Source organism: Lissotriton helveticus, chromosome 11 (assembly GCF_964261635.1).
Source record: "Lissotriton helveticus chromosome 11, aLisHel1.1, whole genome shotgun sequence".
NCBI classification, from domain to species: Eukaryota; Metazoa; Chordata; class Amphibia; order Caudata; family Salamandridae; genus Lissotriton; species Lissotriton helveticus.
This window is the reverse complement of record NC_136072.1, coordinates 1,001,159,241-1,001,180,558: the sequence shown is the minus strand read 5'-3', so window position 1 is coordinate 1,001,180,558 and position 21,318 is coordinate 1,001,159,241. Positions and strand designations below refer to the sequence as shown.

Genomic DNA, 21,318 nt, shown 5'->3' with positions numbered 1-21,318 from the left:
AACCTGTAGATTTCAAAAGCAGAAGGCTACTCCCCAGGGAGCAGCGTTGGAGTGCCATTGAGAGGGAGGCATTTGCTGTGGTTTGGTGCCTGAAGAAGCTGAGACCATACCTATTTTGTGCTCACTTCCTAGTTCAAATTGAACAGACCCCCTCTGATGGCTACGTCAGATGAAAGGGGAAAACCCAAAACCTTGGAGGGGGTCCATCTCCCTACAAGCAATGGCATTCACAGTGGAACATAGACCTGGGACTACTCATGCCAATGCAAATGGCCTTTCCAGATTTTACCACTTAGACAATGAAGACTACCTTGGGAAAGGTTAGTGCCATCATCTTTCATTTAGGGGGAGGGTGGGTGGGGTGTAGGAAAGTGCCCTTTTCTGCATGGTTACCCCCGACTTTTTGCCTGACACATGATGCACTTTGACTTGGTGTGCCCTGGGCTCCTGCCAATCAGGTTCCCAGAGAATGTGTTCTTTCCCAAATCTGTACCTTTGTACCCACAATTGGCACATCTCTGGCCACAGGTACCCCCCTTGTAAAATGTATCATGGTTGCCAAGGGCACTGTGACCAGGAAAGGCCTCTAAGGGCTGTAGCACCTATTGTGCTACTCTTAGAGGCCCTGTACATTGACACCCACACACTGCCATTGCAGGCTGCGTGTTTTGGTGTAGAATAAAGTGTAGAGTAGACATGGCACAGATCCCTGTGTGCCATGCCCGCAACCCACTGTATGGGGCCTAGTTAAGCCACCCCTCTAGCAGGGTGCACTAGCCCCCAGGTAAGGGTACAGTGGCATGAGCTATGTACCCCCTACAGTGCCTAAGTCCATTTTTAGAAGTTGTAAGTGTAGTAAAGCCATAAAGAGTATATGGTCTGGGAGTTGGCCATTACGAACTCCACAGCTCCATAATGGCTTAACTAACACCCGGGAAGTTTGATAGCAAACTTCTCAGCACATTAAACCCACACGGATGCCAGTGTGGGATTTAATGTAAAATGCACACAGAGGGCATCTTAGGGATGCCCCTTAAAAACGACCAGCCCTTGTGTGGTTCCTGAATGGCTGACCGCCATTTGCCACCGCCGGACAAGTTTCTGTTCCCCTGGGTAGAGAGCCTTCTCTCTCTGGGTCCAGAAACAAAGCTGATCCTGTGCAGAGGTGTCATGCCTCCACCCCCAGGATGGGCTGGGTCCACGAGAGGAGAAGCTTCAAAGGCCTGCTGCCTTTGTAAGCTGTCACTGCCGTTTGCTGCCCCCAGCAACTGTCTCCCACCGGTTCTGCCCCCCTCTTTGGGTGGGAGAATCGGCAGGAAAACCGAGCTAGGAGGAGAGGTGTGCCCACCTTTGCTAACCCCACCCTTCAGATTGGGGAGGCGAGGTGAAGCACTCATCTCAGTCCCCTCCATCTTGGATATGAGGGAACCCAACCAATTAGGAAGAGGCTCATGCCCCCCTCCCACTGGAGGGTGGCAAAATAGTGAGTGTTCCCACCCCAAGGAAAGGACCCATTGGCCCGACCTGCACACTCCTTTTAGTGCTCCTAAATTCAGTATTTAGGGGCGAGCCTGAAAATTACCTTCTCAGATTCGTGGAAGAAAGAAGAAGGACCTAAAGGTTGTGCTGACCCAGAAAGAAGAGGGAACCTACTGCTTTGGCCCCAGCCCTACCGGCCTGTCCGGACTTCAACCTGCCTACAGCGACAACCCCGGCAGCCCCCCAGAACCCGAAGGACCAGCCCTGCACTCATCTAACAGACTGTCTCCTGTGAGCACCGGATTTGCCGAAGCAAAGACTCACCCACAGAATACGGATCCAGGTGGCTCTGTGATTTTGCACCACTCTGCACCCGACGGCCACGGCCTGAGTTTGAGTGGCTCCTCACCACAAGGAGGTATCCACAATGATCCTGTCCTCCAAGACGACACCTGCAGCCTCAACCTGAAGTGTTCCTCCGAACGCGACTGGAGCTGGTAAGAAGACCCGATGCAAAAAGATATCCCTGCACCCGATGCCCATTGGCCTTTGGTAGCCCAAATAACGGTATTCAGGCATCCTCCAAGAACCCACCTTACCTCTCCAGCCAGTGGTTGTCTTCTGGAAGTCTCCCTGCCCGAGCCTGCAGCCTCTTTGCCGAACTGAAGGTCTCCATTGGAATCCACAAGGTCCCCAACGTCTCCTTGGCACACTGTGCTGATTGTTGGCCCCTGCAGTGCTGACCTTAACCCTAGGAGCTTTCCTCCCAAACCTGAGTGGCATGCCGTAAGCGGGCCCTCATCGAAGGCCCCCTTAGCCCCATTGGCTACCATTGGGCCTCTGCAACCGGACCACTCGGTGCTGCTGGTGGTGCAATTTGAGTGCATACCTAGACCTTGGGGAACCTTGGTCCTAATCCCCAAAGCTCCCACTCGTAAGTCGTTTACTTACCTGAGAACCATTAATCCTTTTTCCCCCATAGGAACCATTGGTTTGCGTTTTTTGCATTTTGTTCCTAAAAATGTTTTTTGTCGAGTTAAACTTTTGTATGTAAGAAAGTCTTTCTTACCTTGTATTGTGAGATCCCTGGTGTGGTATCCAGGTATCCCACCCCGAGTAGTCGATGTAATCTAAAAGTAATCCAAATAATTCCAAAAGTAAACTGTTTTTGAACCCAATACAAACCTGTAACGATTGCAAATTCCACCACAACTGCATTTCCTGGTAAAGTCTTGCAATTGAGAGTATATTTCACTTACAAGCACCCAGTCCTGCTTGGTTCTAAAAATAAAACATAAGTATGCGTTGTTTTTTATACTTACTTAATTGGTCTGGATTCTGTCTCTGAGTGTGTGCCATCAGTCTTGATTGAGTGAATACAATGAATTCTTAACACACCCTCTGAATAAGCCTAACTGCTTGCCCACACAACCACAAAGAGAGCTGTCGGTACTTGCCTAATTTAGCCTCTGCTATACCTCTGGGGACTCCATGGACTCTGTGCACACTCTATTTTACTTTGGTAATTATATACAGAGCCAGCTTCCTACGGGTGCCTTTTCTTATTCACCCTATTATGTTGACCCAACTTTTCCCTGATTTATTTTCTGTTCTTTACCTTGTGTTTAGGATGGTTATGAACAACTTCGTCAGCTCTCCCAGAATGCCATGAAAGGGGTTATCCGAGTGAAGTTTGTTAATGACTTGGGGGTGGATGAGGCTGGAATTGACCAAGACGGAGTTTTCAAAGAATTCCTGGAAGAAATAATCAAGAAAGTGTTTGATCCTGCACTGAATTTGTTTAAGGTACATTTATAGATGTTGCCTTTAGTTATTAGAAGGGTTTTAACTTCTGGGAAATGCAGTTGTAAATAATGAATTTAACCTGCTCCTCTTTTTTTGTTTTAGACAACGAGTGGTGACGAAAGATTATACCCATCCCCTACATCTTATATCCATGAAAACTATTTGCAGCTTTTTGAATTTGTTGGGAAGATGCTTGGCAAAGCAGTATATGAGGTAAATTAAAGAACATAGTGTCTGATGAACAGATGCGGGGTGAAATAAGTGAAGCTGCTTTCTTGTGAATTGCTTTGAGTTCATAGGCACCTGATTCAGACTATGTTATTGTTTTGATAAAACCTAACCCTAATAATTAACATTTTCATCTTCACAAGCTTCCTGGAACATAAACATATTGCTCAAAAATAATATCGAGCACATTGTGCAGTTTTGGTAGCCAAATGCAGGTTCCCAAAGTTATGGATGTAGAAAGTGTCTGCTTTTATAGAAAATATGTGTTTGGATCAAAATCTTGACCTCCGTACAGCATACACAGGCTTACTGAGCAATAGTAATTTTAGCATGGGGATAATTTTTGTAAGATAGTGGAGACACATCACAGTATTCTGTAAATCTGGTTGTCTAGATTAGTCACAATTGAAAAGCTTAGCAATAGAATTTTGGAATTTGCAGTTGCTATTTCAGTTGTCATCCTCTAGATTGTAAGAAACAGGGTACAGAAGCAAAACCGGATCTCTAACCCTATAGCTATTGCTCTGTTCCTTTCTAGCTACCTACAACAATCCAGAATAAATAGGGGCAAGTGTTGATGGATCCCAAGGCATCCATACACTATCAAGTCAGAAGAACCATTTATTCACTACTCGGCATTGTACCTAGTTTGGTCAATAGTTAATTTTCATATCCTCTTTATACTTTGATATTGCATCATTTACATTTTGCATTGCTTGATTGCATATTTTTTTTATATTTTCAATACTTGGTTACTGTGGCTTTCATGGTCTGGCACTCTAGTAGTATTTAGTCTTTTTAGACACAAATGGCCTCCAGATCACCCTGTTTTGGGTGTCTGATCTGCCAGAGGTATACATTGCATCAATTAATTTATAATCCTTAAAGGTTGACCACTTTAGCCTCTTCTATTAACATGCAATTTTAGATAATAAAGTAGAGTCAAAGTTAAAATACACATCTTTGGAGCTAAAAAAAGTTTAGGCTAACGTCCATGGACAATATAGAAAGTTGAATGTATGCTTCTACGTTTGTGAACTATACGTTAATTATACACAAGCATGCATTAGCCTTTAGCCTAATTCCTAACTGTTACTTCCTTCTTGACTGCAGCCCTAAACTTGTTTTTTTTCCCTTTTCAGTAAGTGGTCTCTACCGTTTTATGGCAGCTGAATACACCAGTACATTTCCTTTGTCACTGTTCTCCACACCTTCATATTGCGTCTTGAATTAGACTTGCCACTGCTCTAATCCCCCTCCGTATCCTAAGATTACTGTAACACAGTCTTACTATCAACTAGTATCCAATACTAAACCTAATTTTTACTGGAACCTTAACAGTAACCCTTCATTTACACTATCATAACCCTAATCCAACCTCTAAAGAATCCCCATCCCAAATCCAATATCTTACTTTATCGCTAATTCTTATACCTTAATAACCCAGACCATTACCATGAACCCACACGCCTTACATTTAAATACCATAATTTTCTCCAACCTTCACTCCTAAACATAGGCTAACCCTCCATTACCTCATCATTATTCCATTCTTAACCTATGCTTTTGTTTAACTACTTTTTTCAATGTTTTCTATTGTTTATCATCTGTACTTTGTTACTTTGGGATTTTATTTGCTGCTTTGTTTTGTTACAGTACCTTTTTCCTGCTTGTTTACTGCAAACCCAACACAAGAGGGACTCACTCCTCCTGTCAACATTATCTGCTTTGCTTTCAATAAGGAGCAATAGAGGGCAAAAAACGTGCCCCAATCACCCTCCAATCAACATCTATTCATACATCAAAGATCTGGCATTAGTAGGCACTTTCTCAATTGCTTATTATCTACAGGGTGAGTGTGGGGGAAGATATTATTATCTTTGTCCGCGGCCAGCTATTCGTTAGCACAGTACTGCCTAGTCCCCCGTGCCTACTTGATTTTAAGAGATTTACAGAAAAAGAAAGAAAAGTGGTCAGTCAATTCACTCAAAACACAGCATACCCCATCTGTTTAAGTGCATGTGTACTGAAAGTAGCCTGAAGTTGGGGTTGTTCTCTCTAAACATAATCTTTTTCTTTACGTTTCTGTCAGTCACACTTTTTATTGTGAGATGTCCAGGGAGGCGATTGTTGACCTCGGTTGCCCTGATGAATTTGCCGCTAATATACAATTGGCAATGAAACATGTTGGCCGTCCTTGAAGTGGTCTACCACATGCTGTGTTTTTAACATTGTGCAGACTCACAGTTCGGAATAAAAGTGAATAGGTTGTGTGTGAGTCTAGCCCAATTTGAATAGAGACTTCTTGAGTCTCATTTTTTCATGGGGTCTTGATTGTTAGTCTTTCTTCTACACTCTTCCTTCACTGGACACACTACTTTTTTTCATTTGTGAAAGTTATCGATGGTGACAAAAACGTAGACAAGCTGGTGAGAACCTACCAGTAGCTCCTCTGGTGGTGCGCACGTTAGATACTTTCTCTTTTCTCTACAAATTTTGACTTTGTAGCACACATACACTTAAACAGAGGGGGTATGCTGTGTTTTGAGTGAATTGACTGACCACTTTTCTTTCTTTTTCTGTAATTGGTTTAAAATTAAGTGGTCACGGAGGATTAGGCCATACTCTAACGAATAGCTGGCCGTGGGCAAAGATAAGAATATCTTCCCCACACTAACCCTGTAGATAATAAGCAATTGAGGAAGTGCCTACTAATGCCAGATCTTTGATGTATGAAAACATTATCTGCTTACCAGTTTGCCCCTTGCTTCTCTGCCAACTACCTCAACATTAACTTTTATAACTATATACTTACACTATAATTGCATTTTAAAATGTCTAAGTTGAGCTTTTATTCCCTGGACCAGCTTGGCTGTTGCCATTTATGAACAAAAAGTTCTGAATGAAGGATACCTCAAGATGATGCGCCGTAAGGAAAAATAGAGAAAACATGATGTTATTCCAGATTTGTTTGACTTATTTAAATTTCATGTTGACTTAAACTTTTCTTCTAACATACTGTAGTTCAAAGGCTTACAAGTTCATAATTGAACCATTATTTGATACGGCTACTATTGTGTGTTCTCTCTTAGCAGATTTGGGTTCTGATTACAAGCTAGAGGTTTAATTCCTATTCAAGGGCAAATATGAGTTTGTAGGGGGGCGTGGCTAGCAGCCAACTGGAATGGCCGCTGCCTAGCGAAGCTCCCGTTCCCTGTACTACTATCCTGCCTTATCCGAAGCCATCCATGACTGGACGTCTGCTAAAATTGCTGTGACTCGTCTCTTACCTCCTTCCTGAGAGAACTGGCCAGTCCGGAGCCCTGTGCAGGGATTCCAGCCTCCTGTTCCGAGACGCTGGCCGGAGCGATATATGGCAGTTCCTCGTTGGTGATTGAGGGTGGCGCGGCCTGGACGAAGTGGTATTGCCGGTATAGTGAGGATTCCAGTAAAAGCCAGGCGGAGCCCTGGATACAAAAGTGGTGCTGGTGATACCTGGAGGGGACTCGGCGGAGTTGCCTTCCTCGCGGCCGCCCGACCTGTGTAGCCCGGGTGAGTGCCGGGGAGGCGGATCTGCCCTGGGTGCACGAACCAGACGTTGCTGATCACACGGCAGCTGGCGCGGATCAAAGAGGCGCCAAGGGGAGGGGGTGGCGGGGGGGGGACCAAAAAGCCCGACTCAGAAAAGCCCGACTAGCTTGCACTGACTGGCGCTGCCGGGGACTGGTGCTGGGCTCGGCCGGCACACACCCGGCCGTCGGCAAAGACAGGCAAAAGGAGAGCGAGGACCGAATTATTGCAGGGGGCGGGGCTTCCCGCAAAATCAAGGCCCCGGCTCCGCGGCCTACTGCAGTTTTTATATCGGTTAGAGGCAGGGGGCGACAATACAGCAGGTGAGGAGGTGCATTGAACTCTAGGTCAGGGGCGCCCAGAAGTGGAAAATTACGCACTGGATATTGTTTGGCTGCAACAGTATACACAGCCTGACAGTGCAAATTGACATAACTGCTGCCCCGAGGGCCTGAAGGTATAGAGCGGCCGGGCCGGCAGTGATACACGTGGGGACTCAATTTCCTCCTGGACTAGAGACTTATTATTCACAGACGGCACCCACCTGAGTGCCCAAACAGCTAGGTGTGAGAGGGCCTGGTGTGTACATTAGGATCAGGTGCTCCTATAGAGTGCGGAGACCCATTGAGAGCGGAGTGTGACCTGTGGCTCGAACGACGCGGGGGTTGGATCTGACTTTGTTTTATAATTGGTACAGCATCTAGGCTCACAGGAAGTGACTGCCCTGGCCAGAGGCGAATGTAATAAGGTGTCAGGTGAGTGTGTCCGGGAGGTTTTCCTCACCAGCAGTGGTACGAATAGAGCGCAAGGTGTAGCCTGATTTCGGTGGTGGTTGAAGCTGCGATGGCCCGGGGACCTTGCGCCTAGCGGTAGTGCTTGACCTGCAGAACCTGTGCCCAGGGCGGATCCGGACGAGAAACGGCTTCGAAGAGCTGCATTGCAAACTCGGTATTCCTCTTAACAAGCTACGGATACCACAGGGGGTTGCCGACTACCTTATCTGACGTACTATCGTTCTACCCGCACTGAAGGCATCGGGCGGTAGGGGTCCCAAGGCTAACGCTCAAAAATAGCTTGCCAAGTTTGCCTGGTCAAAGGCAGGAGACAAAAGTAATCTGCCGCAGATGGAGAAAGACGGGGTGGGCCACTGCCTCCAAGCAGGGATCAGAGCCAACCTTGCATGATGTTATGGCGGCCATTAATGGGGTGCGTACCTCGCTGGACTCTGTGACGGTAGAGGTTTCCCTTATCAGGGCGAACTTCCGAAAGATGGATGACAAAGTCAAGGAGCTCAAGATTGTTACAAGCGCCCTGCAGACGGATACATCGGAACTATAAACGCAGATGATCGAATTGCAAAAGAAGCAGGAGCGGATGTCGCAATAGTTGGATAACTAAGAAGGCCAGGAGCGCCGCAATAATATTCGCATCCTAGGAGTTCCTGAACGAGCGGAGGGGCCGGCGGCGGGACTCTTTGTGGAAGATCTCATTATAAAACACCTCAAGCCTAAGATGCTGTCCAGCTATTTCTCCATTGAAAGGGCCCACAGAGAGCCGGGAGGGCGGACGAGACCGGGGGCGCCACCGAGGCCCCTCATAGCCCAAGTGTTTAAGTATCGAGCTAGGGACATAATCCTGCAAACAGCGAGATCTATCCCCCCACTGAAAATAGACAACTCCGAGGTTGCCTTTTTTCCGACTTCACGGCCAAGGTTCAAGACCAGTGACGCAGCTTCCAGGCAGTGAAGAGGGAACTGCGCGACCGAGAGACTAAATATGCGATGCTCTTCCCTGCGAAGTTGAGAGTGGATTCGGATGGTAAATCATGGTTCTTCGAGTCGCCAGATGCAGTTTGGGACTTGATGGAAGGGTGGTCCACTGTTGAGGGTTGGAGAAGGAACCGCCCTAGTTAATCTGATCACCCAAGAGGTAACCGCCCGAGACGACGACCAACGGCCAGGTGGAAGAGGATTATCGGACGGAGGAGCAGGAGTGACGACCCCTAGAGAAGACTGTGCAGAGATGGGACCTTGTTGAGAGCGCAAGTATGGGGGGGATGAGGTGTGAAATATTCATTGGTGCGAGAAAGGTTCGAGTCGACCTAATGTACGAACCGAGGCTGATGGGACAAATAGATGTGATTTGATTGTGAATAACGAGATGTGCATAGTGGATGGCTAAAATTCAAGATGATTGTGTTGTGTACATAAGGGGATGGGAGTTCAATGACCCCAGGCTTTTTTCAGCATTACAGGGGGGGTGAAAGGCACTCTGCCATGTTTGGGAGTGGGTAGTTCTAAATCCACGGGCAAGGGGGCGGAATTGGGGTGGGGTAAAGGGGGAAGTTTCAATATTTCTTGTTTTATTGGTGCAAAATGTGGTTTTGATACTAGATTGTGATACATGGCCTTAATGCAGCTACAACGACTTCAGATGGGTGGGGTACTGTACATTTTTTCTCCTTCTGAATTGATCCATAAATTGGAAACTGAAGTTGCAGGTGACCATTGGGGGGATAGAGACTGGGTGCTATCTGTATTGACTTGGAATGTTAACAGGTTGGGGGATAAAATCAAGAGGAGGATAGTGCAATAGTATTTGAAGCGTCAGTCACCTGATGTGGTTCTGCTGCGAGAAACGCACCTCATGGGACAGAAAACCAAAGCCCTCGCTAGATGGGGTACAAACTTCTGATACATGCTGGCTACACCATAGGTTCACGAGGGACGGTAATCCTGGTAAAAAAGACTACACCCCTTATAGTTCATAAGACGTGGGCTGATCCGGAAGGCAGGTTTGCGGGGGTCGGGGCCCAATGGGATGGTAGAAATATAAATATACTTTCAGTTTACTTGTCGCCAGCTCTGGGTAAAACAGCGTTAGAAGACCTTGGATGTAGGCTGACGGGACTCAGAGAAGGCACATTAATCAGTGGTGGTGACTATAATATGACTCTTGATGATACAGTGGACCGACGCCCGCCAAGGCCCAAAGCAAAATCTGAGGGGCAAATGGCCGAATTCGTGAAGGCAATGAATGGCTGATATAGGCCGGGCGCTTCAACCCAAAGGGAACTTATTCACATACTTCTCTAGCGTCCACGGTAGTTTGTCTCGCATTGACTACTTTCTTACACGCTTGTCCGCCATAGGGAATTTTGTCCAGTCTCGAGTCCTACCACGAGGCATATCAGACCATTCCCCAGTCTGGGTAGACTACACACATTGGGAGCGCCAGATGCGTACCACCATTGTAATTAATCCCCGGCTCCTACATATCCCAGACATCAGGGAGGAACTCCGCGCGCAGTCAGAGAACTATTTTAATGAGAATGTGGGCTCAGTTGCGTCCATGCACACACTTCAGGAAGCATACAAGGTTGTCCTGAAATGGCAAGCTTTATCTCTAAAGATGGGGTATATTGCCAAGGAGCGTGAACTTCTGGTACAGGTAGAAGACGACCTCCCAGTGGCGGAGCGGGAGCATGCACAAGATCCCTCACCAGACACGAGCCATAGGCTCCTGCTGAAACAGGATGAGTATCGGATAAAAACCAGAGAGCACATGCTAGCTAAGTATCGACACACCAAACATAGGATATATGAGATGGGGAATAGAGCAGGTAGGACGTTGGCGCAGCTGGAAAGGCGAGAACAGGGTGCGAGATGGGTGCATAGGCTGACCACGCCGGAGGGGGACGCACTGACACACCCGCAGGAAATTGCGGAGGCATTCGCGACCTACCTGGAAGGGGTGTATTCCCCCTCTACCCACTACACAGCTGAAGACTCGAGGCAGCTCCTCCAAGATAGCGACATACCAGCCCTCTCGGATGAGGCGAGAGAGTCCCTGGATGGCGACCTCTCACACGACAAAATATGCAAGGCCATAGGGCAGATTAGATCTGGGAAAGCAATGGGGCCCAATGGCATCCAGATTGAGTTTCTGAAAGCTACTGCCTCTCTGACTGTGCCGCACCTGAAGGCCATGTATTTGGAAAGTTTAGAGGCAGGTAGATTACCAGTTGCTCAAGGGTTGGCTACTATAGTTGTGATCCATAAGCCAGGTAAGGGTCCAGATAGTTGTAGTTCCTATAGAAAGCTTTAGATAAAGCTTAATTTGACGAATTTGATGAAAGTGAGGAACGGAATACTACCTAAATACGAGTGATCACACAGCGGGTTATATTAGGACAACGTATGTTTGGTTAACTGGGCAATGCTTAGAGTAGTAATACGGAGAGTTAGTAAATGAAGGGCACGTCAGCTTACTATTGATTAATGGATTATTATGAACCAGGGTTATTACAATGTATGAATCTTCAAATTACTTTTATTTGATTATTTGTAGTGACCCCTGACGAAGGGCACTGTGATGCCTGAAATGCATTGGGTTTTATTGGAATAAACACTGACACTGATGAACTACGCTTTTGTCCTGTTCCTACAAGAGGCCATTGCGGCACAGTTTGAACAATAGAAGACTTTTGGCGTTTACTTCCTGTTGGGGACTTACACTTGAAAGAAAATGATCAAAATTATGGATACTGTACGAAAATACAACAACAAAAATAGGATTAATTATACGACAATGATTGCCAATGCGGCAGATTTGGCAGTGCGTTTGGTTGGGGCGACATGCGCCTCATTCCCTTTATTCGTGTTTACCAGGGTGTTACTTGGGCAAGACTTGGGCAAGACACCCTCACCAAGCCAGCACGCACCTAAAAGAAAAACTCTTGGTTTAAATATGTTGAAATGCAAGTGCATCCCATACTATTTCAAATAGTAGTTCCTATAGGCCCATCTCGTTGATAAATGTGGATGTGAATGTTTTGACCAAGGTTCTGGCTAACAGGTTAGGGACTGTTATTACATCATTGGTTCACCCAGACCAGTCTGGGTTCATGCCGGAAAGGAATACGGCCCTCAACATCCGCTGTTTACACAATGTGATGGCTCGGAGGGAATATATCGAGGAAGATGCTGCGGTGTTGACGCCTGACGCCTCAATGGCCTTTGATTCCATAGAGTGGACCTACCTGTTCGAAGTCCTAGAGAGGGTGAGATTGGGTCCCAAATTTATAGCTTGGGTGAAGCTTCTCTATACAGGCGTTTTGGGGCAAGTAAGGGTCAATGGCTATACGTCTCGGACGTTTGGACTAAGTAGGGGCACTAGGCAGGGATGCCCACTATCCCCGCTTTTGTTCTCCCTATTGCTGGTGCCCCTAGCGGCATGGGTGCGCCGGGATGTGATGGTGCGGGGGATACGCAGGGCAGCTGAGGTGGAAGTTTGCATATCTTTATATGCGGATGATATACTCTTGTATTTGGCATCCCCGTACAAGTCGATCAATGTGGTACTTGAAATTTTCAAGAATTTCTGGAAATATTCCGGGTATGCGATTAACGGGCACAAGTCGGTTCTGTTTCTGCTACACGGGCTGGTTCCCCGGCTGCCGGCTGGGTATACCATAGTTACCAAACTGACCGCTCTGGGTACCTGGGGGCCCTCTATAATACTGATTGAAAAACAAGCAGAAATTCTTTGGGCTCACCAAATATACGATAGACATTTGGCACATAGTAAATTCCCGTCTGGGTTGGGCAGGAGTCCTCTCTAAGATGGCGCCGCTGTGGTACACCAAAAAAATGGGCATGTTGTGCTATCAACCCAGGTTTGACAAATGGGACCTCATAGGAATCTCGGTGGTGAACAACCTAGTTAAGAAAGGGGCTATATTGACATTTGGGGAGCTTCAGAACCGATATCACTTGGCCTAGGGTGAATGTATATATACTTGCAAATTAGGCAAGCGCTCCTGACGACTTTCCCATCCTTTATGGATATACCTGTCTTGTCTCCATTGGAAGACCGGTTGTTAGATGGGCCCTTAAGTTCCAAAGCGATATCCCTCACATACAAAAAACTATGCAATAACTTACCGCACGCGCTTCCAAAGCTCAGAGAGCGGTCGCAAGACGATTTGGGCCAAATAAGTGACGAAGACTGGCAGGTGGCTCTGATGTCCCCTCGAGGAGCGGCCATCACACTTACGTTTTGGCTCATACAGCTCAGGATACTTCACCGATCATATACGACAGGGAAACCCTTGGCAAAAATTGGTTCTAGGCCAGATGACCTATGTCTGAGGGGGTGTAGGCAACAGGCCACTTTCTACCGTACTCTGTGGAGCTGCCCAAAAATATGTACGCTCTAGGAGGGAGCTTCGGACCATATGCAAAAAGCCCTGAGCAAAGATGTAGTGTTGACACCACAATTGGGACTGCTTAATATATGGGAGGCGACTGATCTCACTGAAATTGAACAACAGTTCGCAACTCTGGGCTACACCTTGGTTAAACGGGAACTAGCGAGGAGATGGGGAGAATCTAGTGCGCCGCCCATCACCGCGTGGGCAAAGGAAATGAACAGGTGCATGTTGGCAGAGACCGAGGTCTTTATAGCCAGGGGATGCCCCCAAAAATGGGATTGAAAGTGGTTGATGTGGAACAGATATCATGGTGATCCTTGTTTATCCCCTGTGGTGGAATTAGAGATGAGGAGAAATGTAGAAACAAATATTGCTCTGTAATGATTATTTGATTACTGCTGACCCGGATACTCTCTTGCTTAATTTGGAAATGTTGTGTGCTTTGATGTGTAAGGCTGTTAAATACCAATAAACAATTTAAATAAAAAAAAATATTAGTTTGTAAAGCTCAGCATGCCAGCTTTGCGACTATTATAGCTGCTCAGCTGTATTCCCTGGATAGATTATAGCAGCTTAAGCCCTACAAAATGTATCAAAGGAAACGGCCTAAACAAGTTAAATATGAGTAATTGGGTGCTTAAAACAGCAACTCTGCATAATGTGCCTCATTTCGAGGTGACAAACATAGAATAAGAGATATTCCTCTCACTCAGTAAACACCACTTCTATTCAGGGGCCTTGGTGTATTAACTAACTTCACTGTACATTTGGAAATAGCTAGTATAATATGAATGAATGGGGCAGTAACTCACTTTTCCTTTTCTCATAGGGAATAGTAGTGGATGTCCCCTTTGCTTCTTTCTTCTTAAGCCAGTTACTTGGCCACCATCACAGCGTTTTCTACAGCTCTATAGATGAATTGCCATCCTTGGACTCCGAGTTCTACAAAAACCTCACCTCTATCAAGGTATGAAGAGTATCATAAAGGTCATTGTCAATAAAACAGTGGCATTATTTTATAGAAATTAAAATTAAAAATTGAATAACAAGCTTTGCAGAATGTGTGGAGTTAGATAACTATTGATCCATACTGTAAAAGTCGCATGTATCTGCTTGTACCCTGTTAGTTCACTCTTTTGCTGAGAAATAGTATCAGTTCATTTTTAGCGTTTCTAATTGCATCAGATTAAAAGTTTTTTTTTTTCTTTTAAACAGATAAACTAAAAAACAACTGTAACAATCATAAACACATTTTAAAAGCATTTCCAAAGGTGAAACTAAAGAAATATAATCCTAGTGGTTAACATTTTATCCCAACCCCTCAACCCTGTACTGTAAACCCTTAACCCAATATCCTGAACCCATAGCCTTAAACATAACTCTATAACTAAACACATATATGCTTAACGTCATGCCCTTAGCCTATACCCTTAACTCTTAACCACATGCCCTTAAACATGACCCATAACCTCTGTACCCGATGCCCTACTCCCTTAATGATTTGCTCCAGTGCCTTACCCATTACCCCTATACCATATACCCGTAACCCCTAACTATAGACCCTTAACCCCGGTATACTATACCTTTTAATCCTTAACCTATACCCCAAACCCTTAACCTTAAATGTGTAGCCCCTAATCATTAAGCCCTAACACCATATCTCTATATGCTCTAGCCCAAATTGTTTAGCCTATTCCCTTAATAATTAACCCTGTACTCTAGCCCCTTAACCCCTACTCCCATAAACCCGTAATCTTCTACCCAAACTTCTAACCATAAACCTTTCACCATATAATACTAACCCCAACACATTAAACCATATCCTTAATCCCTATGCCACATGCTATATACTCCGTACCTTCACTCCTAACCATTTGTCCTTGAAAACGGTCCTTACTTAAACATATTCTGTGAGCAAACACTTTGGGAAGTGTTCCTTATTTGAAGTTTGTATTTCCAGATTTAAAATTTTCGCAGTTTTGATGCAACACGATCTCAATTATTACATGTCAGAACTTAAATGTAGTTTGATAGTCCGTTCCTTTTCCAGCTGTGAAGACTGCTACCGATTGTCCTCGTTATGATGCCAAGCGCACCAGGAATCACACTCAGACTGACGCTGGAGTCATTCCGAAAGAATTCTTGATGGTATTAGATCACAATAGTCATGAACATGGCCAGGGTAGAAGCCGGCACGACAAATGGATTGAGTTGGTAACTGGGACTCCTGCCAGACCCTGCAGCAGCATTACAGTATTTTCAAAAACCATGATATGCAACTGGCAGAGCCCGAGGGGGAATACAGGAAATGCAGTTACTGCCACTTTTATTCTGAGAGAACTACACAAAAACAGTGGTTGAAGGAATGTAAAGAATACTAGAACCTCAGAAGGATAATTTGTGCAGGAAAAAGAGTACTTAGTTATGTTCAGTGTCAGGGTATCTATACTGGGGTTGGGAGTAGATTCAGACCTGCTAGTGTAGAAAGGTATGCCCATCAGAGAACAAGTATGAAGTATTCTACACATTTCTTGAGGGCATAAGTTCACTGTTAAAGAAATATTTCCATTATTTTAAAATTACCTTAATTTGGGCAAGTTAAAAGGCAGTTCAAAGTAGCAACCACTAATATCTCTATATAGCGCCATGTTATAAGTGGAAGGACCCAGGGACGAGGTTTGAGGTTTCCCAATGATTTCTATTTAGGTGAATCTAGAAACAGTAATGAGGCACTTATGTAAAGACTACTTTCCAGCCTTGGCTTCCCTCTTAGGTCTTCGGATCCTATGGAAGGTCAGTTCCTTCTGCCCATGCAGCCGGTTTCAAAGTGCGGATACGCTGGGGAAAAACCCACAAGCACCAAATTAGTAGGGCATACCCCCCTAAACAGAATGTTCGTGCTACCCCCACCTCTCCTGTGACAATTTCCGTTCCTTTTTTGGGTTCATTACCTAGAGTTGTTTCCTCCAACGTTCCTCTTAGTGGGTTGCTTTATGGCATGTCAACACATCCCCATTCCTCCTTTTTAACCCACTGCCGCCACCACAGTGAAAATATGGCTCCCGGTACTTGCCTCTGGCCATGAGCCGTCTTCAGGGCTGGGGCACCCGGGGCGTCCTCCTGTCTCGCCGGGTAAAGTCCTTGACCTTCTTCCCATCAACGCTAGAAAGACCCTTGTCCACGCCTTAGTCACACCCCACCTTGACTATGGCAATGCCCTGCTTCTAGGTTTAAGTAAAAAAGGCCTGCACCAACTTCAGTGCGTACAAAACGCTGCTGCCCGCCTGGTACTTAACCTGCCTCGTAGAGCATCTGGGAAGACTGCTCTAGCGAAGCTTCACTGGCTTCTGGTCAAGGAACGCATTAAATTCAAAGCTTTATGCTTTACGCACCGCATCACCCAGGGCAAAGGCCCATGCTATCTGCAAAAGCTCCTCACAATTCACCGCCCCACCCGGAATTTGAGGTCGACTGGAGCGATGTTGTTTAAACCCCCCGTACCCGTAGAGCCAGGATGGGTGGCTGTTCCTTCAGGTACCTGGCCCCTAAACACTGGAATGAACTGCCACTTGACCTCCGAATGGAACCCTCAGAAACCAGATTCCATACAAAACTTAAAAATCACCTGTTTCCTTTCATGTAATTCACTCTCCTCTCTTTGATCTTGGCTTCTTTCTTTCTAACATCTGCCTCTTGAGAAATAGTAGCAATCTAGCGCAGGGACACACTGTTCTTAGTGTAACCAGGCGCTCTAGAAATGGCTTTATTATTATTATTATTCGTGAGGGGTTGGGGCTCTCTGGGCTGCCTTCTGCTGTGGTCCTGATTCCCTCCAGCACTGCAGACCGCATCGTCCTCCCAGCCGGTTTCTCCACCTTCCATCCGAGCCGTTGTTCCCCTGCTGCTTCCTCCTTGACACTCCTGTCGCTCGCTCCAGTCGATTCTGTGGTCGGCATCTTCCTCCTCACAGCTCACCATTTTTACGACGATGGTGGGTAACGTTTCTCCTTGATCTAACCCCAATATAACTTGTGCATCGGCTGTCAGAATCTTCTGACTACCGTCGGTGGACCTTTTGGATTCCGCGATCGGATCCCGGACTTCCATACACGTTAACTGTGCAACATGGAGAAGGTAACAAATTAATGTGCATGGAATACTACCAAGGATATATGGCAAAAGGAAGGTGTAAGTTGTTGTTTGATTGTGATGCTGCCGCCACTATGTGATAGATAAGTCCTGGATTTATTTTTATACCAAGGCTTTCAACTAGGCATCTGTGGCAAAGATCAGTTGTATGATTGTTATGAGAGCATTTTGTAAACATGGAGAAATAAAAATAATGATAAGTGTTAGACCTGGCATCTTTTGGCATGGTTTCCCCTGTCTTTTTGCCTCTGACCACCTGTTTTTGCTGGCTTTAATACTCTAGGCACTTTGCCAGTGCTGACCAGTGCTACGGTGTAAGTGCTTCCTGATTAAAATGTAATGAAAATTGGTTACTCCATGATCGGCATATTTGATTTACTAGTAAGTCCCCTGTACAGTGCACTATGTGTGCCCAGGGCCAGTATATCAAATGCTACTATTGGGCCTGCAGCACTGATTGTGCCACCCACACGAATAGTCTTGCAAAGATTTCTCAAACCGGCCAATGCAGCGTCCGTGTGTGCAGATTTAAAATGCCATGTCAACCTAGCAAGTGCACCCACTAGCCAGGCCCAAACCTTCCCTTTTACTACATGTAAGGCACCCCTAATATAGGTAGGAGTGCAGTGTATTTAAAAGGTAGGACATGTACTGTGGTGTGTAATTGGGCTGGTAGTGAAATACTGCTAATTTCTTTTTTTACTACAGCAAGGCCTATCCTTCCCATAGTTTGGCATGGGGCTGCCTTGGAACATCTTACAAGTGTATCTTTCAATTGGGAGCTCATAGAAAGTTGGAGTTTGGGGTCTCTGGACTCACAATTTAAAAATACATCTTTTAGTGAAGTTGGTTTTTGAATTGCAGGTCTGAAAACGCCACTTTTAGAAAGTTGGCATTTTCTTACTTTAATCATTCTGTGCCTCTGCCGGTCTCAGAATACACATCTGGGTTAGAATGGCAGTTGGGCTGTTTGTGCATTCACTCTAGACAGGCACACAAAGGGAGATGAGGTGTGTCCTGCATATCCTGATGACCCATTACCAGGTTGATTAGTCTTCCTGAGCTAGAGTGGTGATAGGAGTTGACACTGACACCTGAATAGGGCTGTGACAGTCCTCACACAAAGCAGTCTCCACCCCCCATTATGTGTCTGGAGCCAGGGCCGGGAAAGGCAAGGCTTTGTACACTAAAAAGACTATCCTTTGAAGTTTGCCTACTTTAAAGGCTGAAATGGGTAAAAGTACTGGACCACTGACATCATATACTCAGAACACTTCTGGGTTGAGGACATTCTGCCAGGAAGAAGAGCTGGATTGCTGTCAGGAGAGACGGACACTTTGCTGTTTGCTTTGCTGTGCTGGCCTGCTGCTTCCTTTGTCCTGGGAGTGTAGGGGCTGAATTTTCCTTTCTACATCCTGCTTCCAAGGTTCTCCACGGGCTTGAGTGTGCTTGCCTCCTGTTAAGAAGTCTCAGGGCTGTCAAAGACTTCAACTGCATCTTGCTAACAGCACCTAGACTTCTCTACTGGTAGTCCTGTCTTTCCAAGTGGCGCCAAATCCAGTTCCTGGGCCCTTGGAACCATGTGGTTGGTGCTGCAACCCTAGAAAAGCAACCCCAATACTGTCCGTGATGGCACCGCTCGTGAAGAGCACGATGCAGTGCCCCGACTCACATTGCAGCTCTGACTTCACAGACAACAGCACTCTGCACTGACACCACACCGCTGCCTGCACCGGAGCTGAGGGTACCACTTGTGAAGAATACGACAAACCTCCCCGACTTACAATGCAACCCTGAAGCCTGTGGACACCAGCGCTTCAAACGCGACACTGCAGTTGATAACCGACATGTGTGACCTCACAAACTCATCAACACCACCCGTTGTAAGGAACAGACGCATCGCCGCTGATACCACATTACCTCCCCTCCAGCAGTAAGGAACTGACGCATCACCTCCCCAGCCTTGCAGTAATTAACCGATGCCTCACCTCTCCTGTGGGAGTAAGGAATGATGCAGCACCGGCCCAGCGACGTCTCAGCTCCCTGCCGCCGCGCAACGTCTTTGTTTTCCTCATTTTCCAAGGTACTGTAACCGGGGTCCGTGTGACTTCGCTGCCGGCCCGCGCTTTCTCATGGTCGGCACCGAGCTGGATTAGTACCTGCCACGATGTTGCCCAGTTGGAGCTATTGATTTGTAAGAGGTATCCTGATTTGTGTATGTTGGATTTTTGCCGTTTTGGTTTTGTTTTACTCAGTAAAATATTGGTTATTTTTCTAAACGTGTGTGTGTGTGTGTGTGTGTGTGTGTGTGTGCGTGTGCGTGTGCGTGTGCGTGTGCGTGTGCGTGTGCGTGTGTGTGTGTGTACGTACGTGTGTGTGTGTACGTGTGTACGTGTGTACGTACTTTACACATTACCTCTGAGATAAGCCTGACAGCTCATGCCAAGCTACCAAGGGCCTTGAGCAGGGGTTATCCTAGGTGTGTTTTTCCTTTACCCTGACAAGAATGAGGGTCCCTACTTAGACAGGGTGCAAACCACTGCCAACTAGAGGCTCAATTTCTAATAATGAGAAAAATATTAATTATTGTAAGGTTAAGTTTACTGTTCATTTCAGACATAAACATTTATGGTCAAAGGTCTGAAATGCATCAATGAAACTGATTGTCGTTGTATTTACAATAGAGCCCATGTGGGCACATTGCCCTCCCCCCCAAAATTTATATGTTGTCTTTTCTTTCTCTCTCTCTCTCTGCAACAGCGGTATGACGGAGATATCAGTGATTTGGGCTTAACCCTCACCTATGACGAAGATGTAATGGGGCAGGTATGTACAACACGTTATTCGTATGTAGATCTATTTAGCTTGAATCGAGCTTTGTCGCTGGTGGAATATACTAAGGTGTGTGCAGAGAGGAAAAGAGAAAAAAGGGAAGGGAAGCTGTAGGTCATGTGTGAGGTCATGACTGAACAAAGACCAAAGAACAAACCCCGCCAGTGGATAGTGTGGTCCCAAGTCTGGGATCCTAGTGTACATGGGGTGATAAACCTAGAGGTTGGTACTGCACATTACAAAATTAACATAAATCAATTATTTGTAAGAGACAGTTTTTAGCAAATATATAAGTATTTTTATTTTAGTGTAGAAAGCATTTATGTACATCCATAACACATAATTATTTTATAAATATAATACACATAATCAATTTGAAAGCGAATAAAAAGTGGCAAAATTACATACTTATTTCGAACCTACCCAGTAACATTTTCATACTTCAATCATACTATCATTCTTTCAGTTTTTCAAAACCTAATCCTACCTAAAAATCAAACATTCCACTCTCATTCTTCAATCAATACAGGTTGTTCTGTTGTATGCCACACAAAGATGGTCAATATGTGGCATAGAGCAGAATATTGTTCCAGACAATTGATCTTATCACGGCATCTAATCGATACTCTATAATGTGTCGTATTTCTGGAACCACGGGCCGACGCGCGTTTCGGTGAATGGCCGGGTGGGCCACACCTTCATCAGGGCTGGGAAATGTTGACTGGGCGAGAACAGGATAGTAGTCTGCAATAGTCCGAAACGGATTCCTTAGAGCAAAGGGCGCATAGAATGTTTTTTCACCCCTATTTCCGCAATGCAGGACACTGAGTCTTTAAATTTATTTTATCAAAGATAGGATTCCACTACACTCGAATTTATAGATGGGAAAATGGCCTGAGGATTGCTACACAGTGCAAGTTTTTTCCTCTTCCCCCGGAACATCAGGCATGAGTCCCGTGAATATTGAATCAGGGGCGGCTAGTCAGGACAAATCTGCATCGCCCAACACAGCTGGCATATATCCGCTTAACTTGGAGGGC

The 21,318-nt window shown here is 45.8% G+C and overlaps 1 protein-coding gene across 3 annotated transcripts in view; it reads left to right on the top strand.

The window, feature by feature from the left end:
• UBE3B (ubiquitin protein ligase E3B) overlaps positions 1 to 21,318 on the top strand; it is a 554,003-nt gene that overhangs the window by 397,280 nt on the left and 135,405 nt on the right. For all 3 annotated transcript variants that reach the window (XM_078667365.1, XM_078667367.1, XM_078667366.1), the window contains 4 exons: positions 3,109 to 3,285; positions 3,388 to 3,498; positions 14,127 to 14,264; positions 20,207 to 20,272. In XM_078667365.1, coding sequence (XP_078523491.1) covers positions 3,109 to 3,285; positions 3,388 to 3,498; positions 14,127 to 14,264; positions 20,207 to 20,272 — 492 coding nt within the window. The remainder of the gene's footprint in view (positions 1 to 3,108; positions 3,286 to 3,387; positions 3,499 to 14,126; positions 14,265 to 20,206; positions 20,273 to 21,318) is intronic.